Source organism: Mesocricetus auratus, unplaced genomic scaffold (genome assembly GCF_017639785.1).
Source record: "Mesocricetus auratus isolate SY011 unplaced genomic scaffold, BCM_Maur_2.0 Super-Scaffold_100691, whole genome shotgun sequence".
Lineage (NCBI taxonomy): Eukaryota > Metazoa > Chordata > Mammalia > Rodentia > Cricetidae > Mesocricetus > Mesocricetus auratus.
In genome coordinates this window covers 38,829,618-38,849,692 of record NW_024429267.1, presented here as the reverse complement: position 1 = coordinate 38,849,692, position 20,075 = coordinate 38,829,618, and the positions used below count along the sequence as shown (strand labels likewise).

Sequence of the window (20,075 nt, the reverse complement as noted above, 5' to 3'; positions counted from 1 at the left end):
ACCTTCATGGAGGGAAGTCAGGGTAGGAATTCAAGGCAAGAATCCAGGACTCAGAAATTGAGAGGCCATGGAGGAGTGCTCACACCTTTAATCCCAGCACTTGGTAGGCAGAGGCAGGCAGATCTTTGTGAGTTTGAGGCCAGCCTGATCTACAGAGCTAGTTCCAGGACAGCCAGAGCTACACAGAGAAACTGCAGATTAATCTTATGTCTTGAGTCTAGCTGCATGCTGTGGTATGAACATCTACTTTGGAGGCTAAGGCCAGGGTGTGGTGGTGGTGGGGTCTCTTGAGTCCTGAGGGTAAATCCAGATTGTGTAACAGTGAGACCTGTCTCAAAAAAATTAAACATTCAACAAAGTTACTTTGTTTGGATTATCCAAAGGGGAAGTTCAAGTCTGTCTAGGCACCAGTCATTACTAACTTAAGTTTGAATTTCTTTTTCTTTATTTATGCAGTAACTTAAGGCTTTAGAATCACATTATTTCCAATGATTTCCCATTTCATAATTTTTTATTTTTTGAGATATGATCTCATAGCAGCCAAAGGTGACAGTGTTTTTTCTGTGATCCTTGTGTCAGCCTCCTAAGTGCAGACTGTTTACGTGAACCACCACTTCCATCTCTTGATAATATTTTTTAAACAGTATTAAGAGATGATTTATTTCATGAATTCTTTGGATCTCTGCAGTTGTGAGTCTCCAAAGTAAGATTAGTTTTATTTCACCTTTCTGGAGAATTGTTCATATTCTCTCTCTGTCTCTGTCTCTCTGTCTCTCCCTCCCTTCCTCCCTCCCTCATTCTCTTCCTCCCTTCTTCTCTCCCTCCCTCCCTCTCCCTCTCTCCCTCCCTCCTGCTCCCTCAATGGAGCATCCAGTGGTGAGAGGTTAGCCTTTCACTGTTGTTGATTTTAATTTGACAGTAAATAAATAGCTGTTCTCTTGCCTTTAAGTATGGCTTTAGTTGTTGGGGTTTTGTGCATGGTGTAGCAAGCTGAGGAATTTCCCTTCTGTTTCTGATTTTTTTGTAAATGTTTATCATGAATGGATAGTTAATGATTTTTTTAAGCTTGTTAATGTGGCAGATCATATGGATGAATTTTAAGTATTAAAAGAGGCTTGTATCATAGATATCATTTGATCATAGAATATTAAGGCTCTTTAAATACTGCTAATTATTTTTGTTAATATTTTACTAGGGTTTTTTGTATCTGTATTCCCAAAGTATATTGGATGGTAGTTTCTTTTGGGGTGGCCTTTGAAAATTAATGAATTTAATTTGTTTTGTTAGTTATAGGGCTTTTCAAATACTCATGTGTTGGGTATGTTGTGGCAATTTGTGTTTGGGAAGAACCAGTCTGATTCCTCTAAGAAATCAAATTTGCATGCATAGAGTTATTTGTGGTATTCCCTGTTATCCTTTTTAATCCTGTGACATCTCATCTCCATTGTCCTCTTTCTCCCTCCCTCAGTCTTTTCTTTCCTTCCTCATTCTAAATATGCAACACTATCTTGGTCTAGAGTTTATCACTTTCTTTTCTTTTTTTCTGGAGGAGGAGAGGGCTTATAGCCCAGACTGTCTTTGAACTCCATGGTTATTGGAGGATGACCCTGAACTTCTGATCTTCTTGTCTCTACTTCCTGAGTGTGAGGATTACAGGCAGGTGTGTACTGCCATTATATGGTGCTGATGATTGAACCCAAGACCTCTTGCATTCTACCAACTGAACTGTATCTCCAGCTCCTGTTGATTTTTTTTTTTTAAAAAACAAGGGTCTCTGTTTGTAGCACTGGCTGTCCGAGAATCCATTATGTAAAGCAGGCTGGCTTCGAACTCAGAGATTCCCCCTGCCTCTGCCTCCTGAGTGCTGGGATTTAAGGCACGTGCACCACCAAGCATAACTCCTATTGCTCAGTTTTAAAAGCACCAATTTATTTGTTTTTTTTAAATCTATTTTTCCTAAATTTCATTGATTTCTGATGTATCAGTTTCTTCTTTCTTATACAGGATGTTAGAGTTCTGATGTAAGGGTTTCCCTATTTTAGCTGTAAGTCTAAGTAAATTTTCATTTTCGCTTATTTCATTATGACATCTGATTCTCTTGAAGATTTCCTCGTTGACCTGTAGATTATTCAGAATTTTATTGTTTATGTTCTGAACGGAGACTTTCCTGTTACTTGTATATATTGGTTTGGTGGTATTTTTATGGGTGGTGGTGTTTTTGCTATAAATAAATGCTTAAAGCTTAGGTAGTTTATAAAGAAAAGATGCTAATTAACTTTTAGTTTTAGAAGCTAATAGAAAATTCTAGATTTATGCAGTCCCATTGGTTTTTACTCTGTATGTACATATGGTAAGTGGCATGTATGGTAGGAGAGGAACACAAGGTAAACTGTGAAGGCAAAAGCTTCTGTGTACCAGGGCCACTTGGCAGCTCATTGGGAACCCATTAGAACAAAATTAATCTCTTCCAAGGACTGTATATCTGATATAATTACCTTCCATCAGGCCCCAATTCTTAAGGTTCCATTACCTTTTAGTACTTTCATGTTATAAACTAAACCTCTTTGAACCCTTAAAAGACAAAGTACTTTGACACACACTTTTCAGCTACTGATTCCTAGTTTGATTCATTTTTGCCAAGGTATGATTTATCTTTCTATCTGTTCCCTGGCACATGTTAAATTATATATACTCTGATATTTGGGGGCAGAGGATTCTATAAATGTTAATTTATTGTTTCCTGTTGGTTGAACATGTTGTTTAGGTTTTTGTTTTTGGGCTGCTTCTGGTGAGATTGCAGTTTCCCATAATTGCCGCTGGAGGTGTAGGTTTCCTACGTGGATTTTTCTGTGGGTGAGACCATGAATTGCTTCCTGTGCTGTTTGACTTGGGTAAAGTAGTTATTGCCTGTAATTTTTTTTGTATTGCCAAATAGCCCCCCCCCCTTTTTGGGGGTATTGATTATTTGGAGAACACAAGTTGATGTTACTTTTGGTAGATAGATGTTGATGTATCTGTTTCACCAGTCTTCACCTGCAAGCGTAAATAAGACCCACAGTTTACCACTATCTTTCTTTGGGTCCTGAGATCTTTAGCTATTTTCTCTTCACTTTTCATGTATTTGTTTGTTGTTTGTACTGAAGATTGAACCCAGAGCCTTGGCCATGCTAGGCAAGTATTCTACCACTGAACTACATCCTTAGTGCTTCCACTTTTCAGTTTTCTTGTCTGTCTTACTGTATTATTGCTATTGGTGGATATTGGAGTCTCTAGGACTATGCTGCTGTTTCCACATTCTTGAGTCCCAGAACAAGAAATTTGACTGGGGACATTTGGATGGCTATAGAGACAGAGGCAGTTTATTAAGAAATAGCACTTCTCAATAAGGAAGTAAGCCAGAGGTCTGGAGAAGATGTTAGACTGTCAGTGGTGCTGGGGCCTGGCAGATTGGGCAGTTTGTACATACATCTATTCTGCACATAGATTGTTAAATGCCAGCTTTGGTGGGGAGATGGGTTTCCAGTCTCCCTCCAGCTGACTTCTTTAATATGCTGCCCCACTTCTACCCTGCTCTTGTAACACAGTGTTTAGGAATTTCACTTGTACTTAACAGAAGGCTAATTCCCTCAAAGTAAAGGTCTTGCCTAGTTAGAAATTTGGGATTATTTTTTCCAATAGGACACTTACTCTAGTGCCAGTTATTTCATTAAATAACTTACTTTGAAGTGATTTACAGTGCTACTTCTCATACAAAAACATATGTTTGGATGCTTTTATACAATAAAAGTTACTTAGCTAACTTGCCTGGTTAACCCCATCCATTTCTGTTAAAGAAGCATATAACTAGATATCCTTGGTATAGTTCTGTTCCCGTGAATTAAGTCAAATGTGCTTACTGAGAAAGTTTCTTTCAAAAATATGTATTGGTAAACTATTTATTATATAAACAAATAGTACTTAAAGTTTTGTGAAAACTAAATTGCTTTAGAAAGATTTATCAAAGAAAGTCACTAAAAATCACTTGCTTTTGAATTGGTCTGTGTAAAATGTTTGGGGGAAGAAGGAATAGGAATATAAACAGAAATCACTTCAATATTTAGATCACATCACTTTTTAAAAGCCTAAACTAGAACTCACTTGTACAGTGGGGTGGGGTGAGGCTGCTGAACTACGTACAGCCTCAACCTCTGTCTGTTGGTTTGTGTATTGGTTTTGAGATAGGATCTTACTATGTAGCTTAGTCTAGCTTTAAACTCAGCATGTAGCCAAGGCTGGCCTCAAACTTGTGACAGTCCTCTTGCCTTAGCCTTTTGAGTGTTTGGTTTATAGACATGGTTCATAATATCTGTGCCTTTAAATGTTTAAGCATGCCTTTTTGGAAAATCATGTAAACAGTTACTATTTCAGCAACATGTAAAAACCTTTTCTGTGTGTTACAGTACTGAAGCTGCTGAAAGATGGCGGAGGAAGTAGTGGTGGTAGCCAAATTTGACTATGTGGCCCAGCAAGAGCAAGAGCTGGATATCAAGAAGAATGAGAGATTATGGCTTCTGGATGATTCTAAATCCTGGTGGCGAGTTCGCAATTCTATGAATAAAACGGGTTTTGTTCCTTCTAACTATGTGGAAAGAAAAAACAGTGCTCGGAAAGCATCTATTGTTAAGAACCTGAAGGACACCTTAGGTAAGTTTTTTTACATTGAGGGAAAAATACCCGCTTTCATTTTAGATGGGTTCTGGAGCTTAGTTCTTTGAACACAGTCCTTACAGCAGTGTACAGAGTTGGCTGGAAAAGGCCAGAACTGTCTTGTTAGCCAGGTAAGTAAGTTGAGTTCCTAACAGCCGATTGAGAAGCTAGTGAAGATCATGTTAGCAGTTCTATAAATCTAGGTCCACATTCAAATTACACTAATGAGCAGAACTAACTTTGACCTTCTAGTAACAGCTTCTTGAGTAGTAAATACCTCATGGAGTTTTAATTTACAGAAAATTTGCCTCAATTGAAAAGTACACGAGTTGCAGAATTGTTTCCTTGGACATCCTGGTAATTTATTTTACATGGCACATTAGTGAACTTTTGACATGCAGGGAACCTCACTTTAGAAGGCAAATATTTTTATTGTCTTCTATCTGAAAAGAGTTTTACACCAGTAGGTCATTGCCATATATTTGCATCTATAGGATAGGTCACTTTCCTATTTTATTGTCATTACCTTTCTTTCTCTGTTTATCTTTGTTTTAAACTTTTGCTGGCCCTATTAGGGCCAGAGATAGGGGAACCTACTTCACCCTGACCCTGGTTAAACTAAAGGAAGGAAGTGGTAGGGTGAAGACTGACCTCCTCCCCTTTCTTAATTTAACTTTCCTTAATGGACAGGAAGGAATTGGGAGGGACAGACATTTAATTTTGGTGTTCAAGGAGACATGTTATTGCTTAATAGTTCTTTGCTTGTTTGTTAAAAGGGGGAAATGTTTTCTTGCAGACAGTTTGGGGCTAGCATGACTGACATTAAATAGTACTTAAAATTCTTAATGCACAATTGGTATTCTGGTATCTTAGTAATTATTGGCAATATAGAGTAAATGTTTATATTTTAACTCTTGTCACCTGCAAAAGATAAAATGTAGTACAATTCAAACGACTTTGTGAAGTATTGGACTTTCAGTTCCTACATAAAGACATTTCTGGTGTACTTGATATTTTAATATCTGCAGTCAGTATGGCATTTGACCAGTTAACTTGTCTTTTTTGGAAACCTCTATTAACTTTACTTATTACAGTTGTGGCTGTCTGCACTCCCCAAAGTTTGGAAAGGCTACATTAAATTAGTGATCTTTGATGAAAATAATGTTGCGAATTCAAGTTTGGTATCAAATATCTAACCCCCAATCTTTTTCCCAGAATATCTGCACCGCATTTTGGTACCTTAAATCCCATGTAATTTAGTGAATTTGTTCCACAGTGGCTGTGCTAGTAGAGACATTGTCTGGAAGTTAAGAAAAAGGAGGAGTTATAGGAAAGAAAGAATGTGTATATACATTTTTAACTATTAAAAATGTACTAGCTTTAGCCGGGCGGTGGTGGCGCATGCCTTTAATCCCAGCACTCGGGAGGCAGAGGCAGGCGGATCTCTGTGAGTTCGAAGCCAGGCTGGACCGATAGCCTCCAAAACAATACAGAGAGACCCTGTCTCGTAAAAACCAAAAAAAATAAATAAATAAAAATGTACTAGCTTTAATATTTTCTTTGAAAATGAGCTAATTATAACTCAGGCATTTGCTGCCACCATGAGTTACTTGTTCTACAGGTTATTTTATGGATAAAGAAGAAATAGTATTGGAAAGAGAAGCCTTAGTTTTGAAAATGTTTCTATTGCTTGGGTGTGGGCCAGGTCACATGGATTGGGTGTGGGAAGTTTCAGGGTTACAGAGCAGACCAGGAAGCTCACTGAAATTATCCCGGAGCTGTGTCAACAAACTCCGAAGAGAACACAGAATTTTTATTCAAAATGGATTGGTTAAATATCTTTAAAGGTTTTTTCAGTAAGTTATTCTATTAATTAAGTCCATCTTTTTCTTGTTACAAGTTTTGAATTGGATTCTTCCTTTTGTGAATTAAGAGGGAAACTATGTCGAGAACTCAGTGTGTTTATATAAGCTGGTACTTTATGTTGTTTATGTAACATAAGGTAAATGACTGGTAGTCTTTTCAGTGCTATTAGTTTGATCTGATAAATAATTTTAAAGTGTTTTATTGTGAGTGCTTAATAAATAGGGAGAGGATGGATATGCATGATTTGGATGTTATGTAAATAGTTGTAGTTTAGTAACTCTAGAATCTAGGCATTTGAAGTGAAGTAAGTCAGTTGTGAGCAGATTCTTTTACTCTTGACCTTTGAAGTAAGACGTGTTTGTTTTTTTTAAACTAGATTTTACTTAAGCTTTGTTGAATTAATGTCAAGATAGCATTTAATAAGAGTTCTATTAAACTGCAAGTACTGATTATAAGTAAAATACTAAGGTAATTTGGTTCTGCTGGTGGCATGTTTATGATAATTGTATGCTTGATTGGATTTCTTTGAAAAATCGCTAAGTGTTTGTACCAAATGAGGAAATTATTCTAGAAGTCTACACACACACACACACACACACACACACACACACACACACACACGTATAACCTAGTGAGAGATCCCAAGGGAAAGAGCAAAACAAAGGAGTAAGCACTCTGTTGGAAAAGAATGTGGTCTTTGTGATTTGTGGGCTCCTTTGTTTCCTTAGTTAGCTTTGATGGCAGTGATTCCTTCTGGGATGGGATATTTCTTCTGACCCCTACTAACTTTTTAGAAAGCAAATATATTTTTAGATCTTTGAAGTTCCAGTTTTAAAGGTAGTGTGTGTGTGTGTGTGTGTGTGTGTGTGTGTGTGTGTGTGTGTGTGTGTGCGCGTGTGTGTGTACATGTCTACACCTGTGTGCGTGTGGGTATATGTGTATAGAGGCAAAAGGATAACATGAGATGCCATCCTCAGGAACACCATCCACCTCTTTCCAAGGAGACAAGTTATCTCATTGGTCTGGAGCTCACTAATTAGGCTGCATTGGCTGGCCAGCAAGCAAGCCCCAGCTGTACTTCTGTCTCTGCCTCCTCAGCACTGGGATTATACGATTGAGTTACCATACTTGGCGTTTCTTTTTTTTTAAACACTGATTCTGGAGATCTAACTCAGGTTCTTGTGTTTGTGAGGCAAGTGTATTTTCAACTGAGGCTTCCCTATAGCTCTTCATTCACTGATTTATGAACACATTTTTAATGGAGAATCTAGTGCAAGCTGTACAAAAATCAGCTTGATGGACTGGCAAGATTGCTCAGCATTTGCCATCAAGCCTGACAACTCAGACTCACTCCCTAGAACCCATGTGGTGAAGGAAAGAACTGATTCCTACAAGTTCTCACTCCTCAATATATTCTGTGCACATACATGCACACACACACCAAAATAAATGGACAAATAATGTAATAAAATCATTTTTAATTTGTATGAAATATTAAGTCTCATAGAATCTGGTAGGGAGTTAGATGATAGCCATTTATTAATAATGTAGTGCATTTCAAATTTAGATGTGGTCATAAGTGGTAATTATTAGTAAACCAGAAATGGTGTTAAAAATCACACACACATTTAAATCATGTATTATTATTGAACAGTGGTTCAATGTATCAACTTATAAATTTAGTGACAGAGTTGTTTTCTGTACTGGGTCTTAGGAATTTAACAGTTATTCTTAACTGCCTCTGTAGTCCAAGGGCTAAGATTTTAGTTTTGTAAACAGAATACTCCTTTCCTGAATCCATGTAACATTCGTGTTTGTTTTGCTAGCACCTTGTCAGAATAGACAGGCTATTCATTCACTTATTTCAGAATGGACTTGAAAAATAGAGAAAACAGTGTTATGTGTTCATTGTTTGGTAGCCAGGATATTTTGAAATAAAAAATTACAGTGTTTATCATCCTAGAAAAAACTTGTTATAAGCTGTGACTTATCTCGTCTAAATGAACAGATGAAGTACAAAATAAAAATCTGTAATGGGAAGAATAGCATATATTTGTATTTATAATAACTTAGTTCTACTCCTAAATAAACTGTGTACTATCACTGTAGCTTAGTATGAAACTAAACTATTTTTATTTCCTGTATGGGTAAAGAAAGCGTTTATATAATTAAGAAAAATACCAGGAAAACTGTTAACTGTTACCTATTGAGTGCCTGCTATATGCTGTGTGCTCTAAACACTTACATATACACTTTTAAAAACTCTTTACACAAACTTTATAATATAGCCATTTGCACATCAACATTTCATAAAGAAACTGAAATTTAAAAATTAAGTAAAATGTCCAAGATGACAAGGGGAAAACACAAATTTAAGCCTTGTTTAAGTTTTCATAGAAGAGCCTCTAAGAGTCAAGATCAGAGCAAGAGTAGCAATGGATTAAAAGAATGTTTGAGAAAAGACTAATTGAAGTTAGGAAGATTGCGGTGAAATGAATACTAAGTCAAATGTGCTATGATTGTAATGTTTGCATCTCTTGTTTGTTTGTTTATAAAGAAACAGGATCTCACTATGTTGTCAAGGCTGTTCTTGAAATCCTCCTTAAAAGCTGAGATTATAGTCATGAGTTAACATGTATCAGCTATGACTCTTAGAATTTATATGTTGAAACCTAATCATCAATGGAATGGTATTAAGAGGCAGGGAATTTTTGGCAGCAACCAGCTTATTAAGTCAAAGTCTTCATGAATGAGACTTGCGACATTCTAATACAGTTGCAAGCTTGCTTAGTTGTCTTTTCCACCATGTCTTTAAGAAATAGGACCTCAGCAAGGCATTGTGTGCATCCCTTTAATCCCAGTACTTGGGAAGCAGAGGCAGGTGGATCTTTGTAAGTTCGAGGCTAGCCTGATCTACAAAATGAGTTCCAGAATGGCAAGGACTACACAGAGAAACCCTGTCTCACCCCCCAAAAAAAGAAATAGAATCTCTACAGATGAAGTCTGTTAGTTCCTTTAGCTTGGACCTTCAGAACTACGAGAAACAAATTTTGGTTAACTATAAACTACCTGGCTTTTGTCCTTATTTTTTGTGTTGTAATTAGGAGCCTGAACAAAGATAGGAGGAATTTTGGGAAAATAGTAATATTGATTCTGAGGAGCATCTGAAAGAAAGGATCTAATTGTTGATAGTTACAACATAATTAACTAAATAATATTCCTAAAATAAAGTATTTTTATATCAATTTTTGTTGGTAGCAGAAGATTGGAATGTCCATTTTTTGGCACTAGAAACAAAGTTGCAAAGCAGAAGAATAATACAGCCTTCCGTTTACTCATTTTAAAAAAATTTATTGCAGTTATTTATTGTGTGTGTTCACACACATGTGAACACTTGTCATGTGCATGCCATAGCACTACTGATATGTATGTAAGAGGACAACTTGGTGTTTTTCTCTTTCCACCATGTGTGATCAAGTTGAGTCATTAGGCTTGGTGGCAAGTACTTTTACTTTTACTCATAGAGACATTTTGCCCACATTTGTTCATTCTCCTGATACAGGTTAATGGAACATTTACTATGGGCTTTGCACTAGGGATACAGAGATAGTAGAGAAAAAAACATGATGTTTGACCTTAAGGAAGCAAATAGTGGCACACAGTATTTAGTGCTAGAGTAAAAATGTAAAAATATGTAATAGCAAAGGAGGGATGCATGAACTCTTTGTGGGGGAGGGAAGTAAATCTTCAGGGATTAAATAGCTATCTGTGCCGAGTTTTGAAGAACGAGGTAGGAGTGTTTTAGGTAGAAGAATATGTGCAAACCTTAGTCTTGAAAACAGGGTTTTAGTGGTTTTAAGAAAGTTGCTCTGGCTGTGGTATGTTACAGCAGCTTTTTTTTTTTGTGTTTCATTTGTTTGGTTATTTGGTTGGTTGGATTTGGTGTTGTTTCAGACAGAGTTTCTTTGTGTAGCCCTGGCTGTTTTTTTTTTTTTTTTTGGGAGGGGGAATGTGCTTTTTTTTTTTTTAATCTCATTTCTTTTTCATATTTTTTTAGGCTTTGCTTGAAAGTTACTCTGGATATTACAACTAATATTTTGTTTTTGGCAAGTTTAAATTAACCCCAACTTGATTTGGATGGAATATATAACTCTTCTTTATATCATTATATATTATCTCTTTATATGCTACTTAGTTATAATTTTATGTATTTTTAAATCATAAAGGAAAAAAAGACTAACAAACAAAAGCAATGAACGACTAGTGGCTTTATAGTTACCTGTGTTAACTATCTTTACCATTGGTTTTTTATTTCTTTCCTGTTTTTAAAGTTTTGGGGGGATTAGAATTACATTTCCGCCTTCACTTTCCTCCCTCCAAAGCCTCCAGTGCACCCTTGTTCCCCCTCCAATCTCTTTCAAATACAAGGCCACTTTTTCTTTAATTGCTATTGTTGTTAATACATGGCCATTTTTTCTTTGTTGTGTGGTGGTGGGGGTGGGGTGGGGGTGTGTTGCTAATGCTCAGTCCGTATAGTGTTATTTGTTTGTATGTTTCCAAGAATGACCATTTGGCATTGAATAACTAATTGGTGTGTTCTTCCTTGGGGACAACTGCTCCAAGCATGCCTAAGTTACCTATATATAGTCATTTGTCTAGGCTTAAGACCTCCTGAACTTCCCTGGGTGCATGTTAACATGTCTATTGATGGGGCTGGAGAGATGGCTCAGCAGTTCAGAGCACTGATTGCTCTTGGTCTTCCAGAGGACCCAGGTCCAGTTCCCAGAACCCACATGGCAGCTCATAACTCCCATTTCAGGGGGTCTGACACTCTCATGCAGGCAAAACACCAATGTACATAAATTAAAAAAAAAAAGTCTGCTGGTAGTGTTTTTTCTTTATTGTATGACTTCAGATTTCTTTCTGGGTCTATTCATTTCAATCAGAAGGACTACCTTTCACATTTCTTAAAGCACAAGTTTATTAAGAATGTCTTAATTTCTTTATCTTTGAGGAACTGTTTGACATTTTTACTAAAGTCTATATTCTAAGTCATATGGCTGCTTTTATACCTCATATTTTTACATTGTTTCCTTAAACATACAGAGCAAGAAGAAAATAGGGGCTAGAAATCTCCATTTTTATAGTTTTATACTATATGTTGGCATACTTTTTTTAATACTTGGCCATTACAATTCTCTCTTGGACTTGTATTATTAGAAGTTGTAGATCAGCCAGAGATTTTTTTCCTAGCCTTTTCCTTCTGCCACGACCATATGTATGATCATCTTGATCCCCTAGAATATACAACAGGAGCTTTTAAATACCTTATTTTTTCCATGTATAGCCTTTCCTGTCATCTTCTTTCTCAGGCTTTTGTCTCAAGCTACTGTATCAAACAATGATTTTAAGTGAAATCTACGTAGGAAGACAACCTACCTCTGGAATGTTCGAGGTCTGGTGAACCCAAGACAGACTATTGTGCTGGGATCTGACAAACTAAAGCCTAGTAGTCACAATTCTTTAATGAGGTTTATAGATAGCTGTCCTCAAAGCAACCTGGGGGATAGATAGAGGCTGGTAGAAAGGCAGCTTAAAATGCCTCAGCAGGACTTTGCTTTGTTTTGCCAAATTCCAGGGTTTACAAATGCTGACAGTATCTGTCAGCTCATTGACTGTTTTTTAGAAGACGTCCTAGAGTTCCTACTCTGCCATTTATTTTATCAATGTCACCTCACTGTAAAGATTTTTCATAATGATAATCTCATTAACCAGAAGTAAGAAAGTTAAGGATACATCTCATTTTATAGGTATAGGAGGATTTTTTTAAAAGGAGGGATCACTTATTTGGATATGAGTATAGATTTGAGGAGTTGATTAAATAGAGCAAGAGTTTAAATCTTCAAATAAATCTGAAAAATCAATGTGATTTCTTTGGAGTAGACCAACTATGCCATCTTGGAAAAAATACTTTCAACTACTAATTAATTCAGTAATTGCTTTGTCCTGTTCATTGATATATCGACTACTAAGCACTGGAGATAATAAGGGGGAAAATTCTAGTTTTCTGTTCTCAGGGAGCTGACTCTCATTAAGGAAATAAAAGTAAGCAAGTACAAGGACTGTTATAACAATGTTTACAGGGGACCAGAGACATGTAAGAATATGTAAATAGATAAGAGGAAGGAACAAGATTTTCAGGGGCATCATGAGCAAATATGAAGAGCATTGCCTGATCCTATTTGTCACATGAAAATATGAAAAGGCTAAGGATGGTGTTACCAATGTAACACATGCTTGTGGTGATCTCAATGAGAATGGCCACAAAAGGCTCATATGTTTGAATACTTGGTCCCCATCTGGTGGAGCTCTTTGGGGAAGAGAGTGTGTCACTGATGGAGGGCTTTGGGGTTTCAGAAGCCTGTGCCATTCCCACTTACCTCTCTCTTTGTCACGGTAGTCTCAAGATGTGAGCTCTCAGGTAGTGTTCCAGAGCCCAACCTGCCTCCCCTGGCCCCATGGTGGTCATGGACTCTAACCCTCTGAAACTGTAAGCCACAACTCTCTCTAAGTTGCTTTGGTCATGGTGATAGGAAAATAACACTGCTTTTGCTAAAAATGCACGGGCTCCTTGTGCCCACAAGTAACTAAAAGCAAGTTAAACCTGGTATCTCTGCCTTCATTTTACATCTACCTTTTTCTTTTCTTTTTTTTTACTATGGGTGTACTTCTGTTAAACTCTGCATGTAAGCATGTTAATCAAGGAGTGTCTGTTCATTCCCTTTTAAGGCTTAAGGCACAAAGATAAGAACTAAAAAGTTCTTTGGTGTTAACTTTTACAATATCCTGTTTGAGATCTCCCAAAAGGTGACTGAAAGTCTTTAGCCATTGTCCTAAACCTACAGTCACCTTTTCTAAGAACATTTAAGTCAAACAAATAATGAGTCCTCTCCTTAGTGAGCTTTATCCCTCAACAGCAGTAGTAATCTCATAAGAACTAGATTTTTTTTTTCAGGCAATAAAGAGGCCCCATCACAGATCCAGCACTGGGATAATGACCATCCAAGCTTCAGATTTGATCAGTCATTGTGTATACCTCTTATCCCTTGCCCTAGTTAATTCTTAGTCAAACTTAAAGCTATGTCAGTTCTCTAGGCTGAGATGTGTGGTGACTATCTTCCCAACATAGCCATTCTAGTTGAAATTCTTGCCTGCTTTTCCATCATTTGTTTTCTGTTTGATGTCTGGGGCTGCTGGTCCAATATAATTTGTTGCATCCCACCCCCAAATTAGGCTTCCAGTTGCAGTTGTAATCATAGGTTTTATGCCATGATAGAGAAAAAGATGATAAGTACAAGTGTGGGGCTGACGAGATGACTCAGCATGTAAAAGCATTTGCTGCTGAGCCTGGTGACCTAAATTTGATCCTCTAGACTCACACGGAATGAGAAAACCTGATCCTGGAAGTTTCCCTCTGGACTCCATACATGCTTTGTGTTGTGTGTACAACACTGGCCCTTCAAAATAGATTATAAGTGTATATTTTAAAAGGTGGGGGGTGCAAACAAGATTTGAAGATGCTGAAAAGTAGAAAGATAATTTTTAAAAAAGATACAATTTTAAAAGAATAGCATGAGCTATTCTGAGCCTGAGAGCAGTCTCTGAAACCTGCACAGTAGGAGAGAATGAGCTCTCAGAAGTTGTTTCTGACTGTGTGAGCTAGGCTAAGTAAATATATGCAAAATAAATGTAAAAAATACTAAAAGAATAGCAAAGTAAAATAACTTCATTTTGGTATTGAAGAGATTTGAGTGTTTTTAGATAATTGATAAGTCTATGTAAGACCGAAACAAGGGTAGCATGGAGTCTCTGAGGAGAAAAGATGGTTATTAAGAACCCTGAAGGATCAGAATTTGGGTCCTTAGCTGAACAAAGAGTGAGAATAATAATAATTGTTTTTAGGAGTGTGGAAAGAATCCAGGCTGTGGTGGCACACAGCTTTAATCCCAGCATTCTGGAGGCAGAGGCAGGTGGATATCTGAGTTTGTGACCAGCCTGGTCTATAGAGCAAGTTCCAGGACATCCAGGGGTACACAAAGAAACCCTGTCTCCAAAGATAAAAACAAAACAAAGGAGTGTAGAAAGAAATTTAAATAGTTTTACACTTAAAGTCCCAGTTTTTCAAAGTAAAAAGCAAAACATCAGATAATCTGCTGAGAAGTGAGCAGCCCTAAAAATGCCTGGTTGCACTTGAAGTATGCATTACTAATGATAGGTTCATTTTCTCAGTTCTTTCAATAAAAATACATTAAACATTCTCTATATACTAAGCACCCTTCAAGCTCCTTGGGGTTTTATCTATGAGCAAAGAGAACAGTCCTTGCCTTTTGGAAGCTTTTTTTGTGAATTGTGATGAAGGGAAACAAATGAGTAAATAATATTTTAAACAGATAATGTAGAGTGATCTTGTTTTGGAAACTAAGAAATTATCAAATGATATTACCCAGATAGAATTTTATATTGTGTATCAGATACTAATTTAAATAATGTTTTCGTTTTTATACAGATACTTACAAAATCTAAGTTAATAAACTAAGATGTCAAGTGTGGAATTACTGGAGTGTTTGTGTTCTTAATTGTAACTATGAGAGAAATAAACTATATTAATACTTAAGAGAAATTTCAGTATGACAACTTTATTATGTAGTTATTTTGTGGGTTTGGCAGAAGAAAAGAGATAGACTAGCAGATGACTGAAGTTCATTTGGTTTGGCTTTGGAAAAAGAACTTGTATTTCATTTCCCAAAAGATGATTACATCATGTCAGTTTGTTTTCTACATTTAGAGGCTTGGGATAAGTGTACTGAGTTGAAGCTGTAGTCTAACTGCTTTCTTTTTATTTAATAAACAGGCATTGGAAAAGTGAAAAGAAAACCTAGTGTTCCAGATACTGCATCTCCTGCTGATGATAGCTTTGTTGATCCAGGGGAACGTCTCTATGACCTCAACATGCCTGCTTTTGTGAAATTTAACTACATGGCTGAGCGAGAGGATGAACTGTCATTGATAAAAGGGACAAAGGTGATCGTCATGGAGAAATGCAGTGATGGGTGGTGGCGTGGTAGCTACAATGGACAAATTGGATGGTTTCCTTCAAACTATGTGACTGAAGAAGGTGACAGTCCTTTGGGTGACCATGTAGGTTCTCTGTCAGAGAAATTAGCAGCAGTTGTCAATAACCTAAATACAGGTCAAGTACTGCATGTGGTACAGGCTCTTTACCCGTTCAGCTCATCCAATGATGAAGAACTCAATTTTGAGAAAGGTGATGTAATGGATGTTATCGAAAAGCCGGAAAATGACCCTGAGTGGTGGAAATGCAGGAAAATCAATGGCATGATTGGCCTAGTACCAAAAAACTATGTTACCATTATGCAGAATAATCCATTAACCTCAGGTTTGGAACCATCGCCTCCACAGTGTGATTACATTAGGCCTTCACTCACTGGAAAGTTTGCTGGCAATCCTTGGTATTATGGCAAAGTCACCAGGCACCAGGCAGAAATGGCATTAAATGAAAGGGGACATGAAGGAGACTTCCTCATTCGTGATAGTGAATCTTCGGTAAGTTGGTTTTCAAAGATAAATGGAAATAGAGCTCTAAGCATTTAAAAATAAGGTTGGAGAGGTTGAATAAGCAGCTTTCTTAAACCTAAGCCGGGGTGTGATCATAGTGTTTCCAGTGTACCTGTTTTGTTTTGTTTTTAGTTTTTTTTTTTGTTTTGTTTTGTTTTGTTTTTTGTTTTTTGTTTTCTGAGACAGGGTTTCTCTGTATTGTTTTGGAGGCTGTCCTGGAAGTCACTCTGTAGACCAGGCTGGCCTTGAACTCAGAGATTCACCTGCCTCTTGTCTTCCGAGTACTGGGATTAAAGACATGTGCCAACACCACCCGGCTGTGTACCTGTTTTGAATAAGCTAGCTAACTGGAGCAGTGAATATGTTGTGTTAATGGACTTTCTTTGGTTGTATTGATTTTGCATTCTGGAATATATTCTGTTCTATTAAACTGAAAAATGAGGAAAACTGAGCCTTGGTTTCTTCCTTGAGAGTAGGATAATGCAAGTTAAACTGCTACTAGATGTAAAGTATAAGACTGTAATCATTGTAGTCCTACAGGAGTTCACTTAACTATAAAAAACAATTATGTGTCTTCATAAATTAGTTGTTTGATTAAAATTCCTTCCTCTCTCCCTCAGTGGCTCACTGTGTAGCCCTGGCTACCCTAGTACTCAAAAATCCCCCTGCCTTTGCCCTTGCCAGTGCAGGGACTAAAGGTGTATGACACTGTACCTGACTATATGGGCTTTTTATTCACTTCAACAACCTTTTGTTTTGGTTTGTTTTTTAAGACAGGGTTTTCCTGTGTAGTTCTGGCTGTCCTGGAACTTGATCTGTAGACCAGGCTAACCTCGAACTTAGATCCACCTGCCTCTGCCTCCCAAGTGCTGAGATTAAGAAGTATTAGGTTTAAACAATAGCTGCAACCACCACCTCATTAAGAAAGAAGGAAGCTTAAATACAGGATGTTATTTTTCATGTGGGTAGAGTATAAATACTAGCCAAAGTATATGATTATTTTTGATACTGTTATTTTTCAGCTATAGACTTTAAATCTGTGTTTTTGTTTGGCCTATGCAGTTAAAATCTTTCTTATTCATTGCCAGTATTTAGACTTTGGGACTGAATACATGGCTTAACCATTAAAAGTGCTTGGACCCAAGTTCAGTATCCAGCAGCATGTCAGGTAGTTTACAGCTGCCTGCAGCTCCAGCTCTTAGTATGATCGGATGCCTCCGTGAACATCTCATAACTGTACATATAACCCACATGCAGACGTACAAACATCTACAAAATTTAAAAAATAATAAAAACATCTTTTGAAAATGTCGATTTCAGATTTCGCTTTAAAAGTTAGACCATGCTGGAAAGGCAGCTCAGTGATTAGGAGCACAGGTTGCTTTCTCAAAGGACCCAGTTTCATTCCCAATACCCACATGGCAACTCAGACCTCTACAGGCAATGCTCACATGAGATCTACGGGTGCCCATGCAGGCAAAACACCCATACACATAAATAAAGGTACAAAAAGGACAAAGACCAGTCCACATGACATCTACTGCTGCAAAGCAGCAATCACAGAAGAGTAAGTAGTACATCTTTAGACTGGCCATACCTTCTTTCTTCTTTCTTGCTTACATTTCTGTTTTGGCCCTTGAGGAATTTGTGATTTGTCACCATTTATTAAAGTTTAGTTGAATTCTTATTTGTCCTTTACTTTTGAAAATTCAGAGCATTGTGTCTAAGTCAGGTACTTCCCAACTCTGAATTGAAAGGTGATGAAGTGAAATTCTGAAATTTTCTCCTTTATTCTTTTGTAATGGATTTTTTGTGGGTTCTGTGAGTGTTAGGAGACTCTAGAATCCTGTCTGAATTCTGTCTAACCAGATATGTGATCCTAGACATGCTCTCTTAGCCTACGTTTCCTCATTCATAAAAAAAGGATTTCTTTTGAGGAATAAAAGAGATTATGTAATTTAGCATAGTGTCTTAGTTAATGTTCAGATTTTAGCAATTATGTTTTATTTTCAATTCTGATACATGGCTTTCACAATGTTTGCTTCCCCCTTCCCCTTTCTCTTTTAGCCAAATGATTTCTCAGTATCACTAAAAGCGCAAGGGAAAAACAAGCATTTTAAAGTCCAGCTGAAAGAGACTGTTTACTGCATTGGGCAGCGGAAATTCAGCACCATGGAAGAACTTGTAGAACATTACAAAAAGGCGCCGATCTTTACAAGTGAACAAGGAGAAAAACTATATCTCGTCAAACATTTGTCTTGATACTCATCAGCAGTGACTGCTACACAGCTTTAACTCATCATGTAATTGAAGACTGAGAGTGTTGGGCCAATTGTACTTGCTTGGAAAGTGCTGGTTCTAAATGAGAACTGACTATAATACATGAGTATTTTTGTTATAATTCAACCCATACATATATCTGCATATGCAGTGCGTCTATATATAAGAGTCTTCTATCTTGCTGTCTTCTTTGCAATTTTTCTCTTCTAACATTTAAGGTTTTGTATTCTGAAAACGAATAATTTGGTTCAAAAATCTTTATATGGAAGAGTTCTTTTACTGGTGTTTCTTTATTTCCTTGTAAAGACATCCTGTTCTCCCATAGTTCCTCTTCACATAAAATTATATCTATATGGCATATGCTAACCTACATTTCTTGTAAAGTATTAATCCTTTCTGTGACTAAATAGCAATAATAAACAGGAAACTAGAAATTATTTCCAGATATTGTATCCGTCACAAGCCATTGTAAATATATAGTATGTTGTTTGTGCCTTCATTTTAAAATCCATTCATTGTATTCAAAAGGCCCTGAATATAGGTTAGAAAACATAATTTATGGCTATCTAAACAAAAATGTTAAGAATTAAAGGGGGGTCTTTTCCTCACTTGGTTGTTCAAGGGAACAAAGTAGTCCCTGACAGCTGTTGAAATGCAATGGACGTTTCCAGTGTTCCTTGACCAAAGTGTGTTGTATTAGATAATGCCATATTTATGCCACTGTGAAGTAAGTCATGGCCAAGTTTGAGGAAAATAGTAAACGGTGAGATGTGATTTTTTTCTTTCTAAATACCAGTAATTGTACATGGCAGTAAGTTTTCTCCTTTCAGCATCCTACCCTCGCCTCCAATATCTGATCAGATTTACTGGAAAACCATGTTTTGACACTGTTGCATATTGAACCCAAGGTTTCACACATGATAAGCGGGTGCTCTGGCGCTGAGTGACTCCCTAGCCCCTCCTTATCTTTTAGTTTCTTTAACTAGAACAATTAAATGATGTGTTGTGGGGAAATGTGCTATAGTGTTATTTAAAAAACAATTTTTCCCATCTAGTACTTTGTGTGAATGAGACTAAAGTATTCAATCTTCTGTTGGTCACATTTTTCTTCGTCATTCTGCAAATTTAAGCAAAGTAACAAAAGCCTCTAATGCCATACAGGCACAAGAACATTGCTGTTCTTTGCGATTTTAGACACTAATGTACAAAAATTATAGCTGGTAAAAATTAAAGTTGTATAATTTCACTTTTTTCTTCATTGTAGTGATTAAAATTTTTTAATTTAAATCTTAAAATCACTTGGAGACTTATGTTGCCACTGGGTGGCAGCCCTGGCCTCTCCCACTAACTAGAAGTTAACAAATATAATTAAAGCACTGATGTATGAATTTCCATCTTTATAACATCTGCTTTCAAAGCTTTTTAATTTACATTTATCTTTGAGTGCTCTTTGGTTTAGGGAAATGGTAGTAGATTAGCTTAATGTAAATAAATGTTGTATATGCTTACCTTTGGGACTGTAAAATACTATGAATGCTAAGAAAAACAGTTTAAAAGTGGTTTGCAGAATGAGTAGGTAGTAAACATTCTTAACAGTTGACACTTTA

The 20,075-nt window shown here is 36.8% G+C and overlaps 1 protein-coding gene across 5 annotated transcripts in view; it reads left to right on the top strand.

Moving 5' to 3' along the window:
• Nck1 (NCK adaptor protein 1) overlaps nt 1-20,075 on the top strand; it is a 42,661-nt gene extending 22,586 nt beyond the window's left edge. For 4 of the 5 annotated variants that reach the window (XM_021228335.2, XM_021228337.2, XM_021228338.2 and 1 more), the window contains 3 exons: nt 4,440-4,683; nt 15,464-16,176; nt 18,256-20,075. In XM_021228335.2, coding sequence (XP_021083994.2) covers nt 4,458-4,683; nt 15,464-16,176; nt 18,256-18,450 — 1,134 coding nt within the window. In that variant the 5' untranslated portion in view covers nt 4,440-4,457 and the 3' untranslated portion in view covers nt 18,451-20,075. Of the gene's footprint in view, nt 1-4,439; nt 4,684-6,427; nt 6,543-15,463; nt 16,177-18,255 lie in introns of those variants that run through there. The other variant, XM_021228340.2, reaches the window with a different exon arrangement.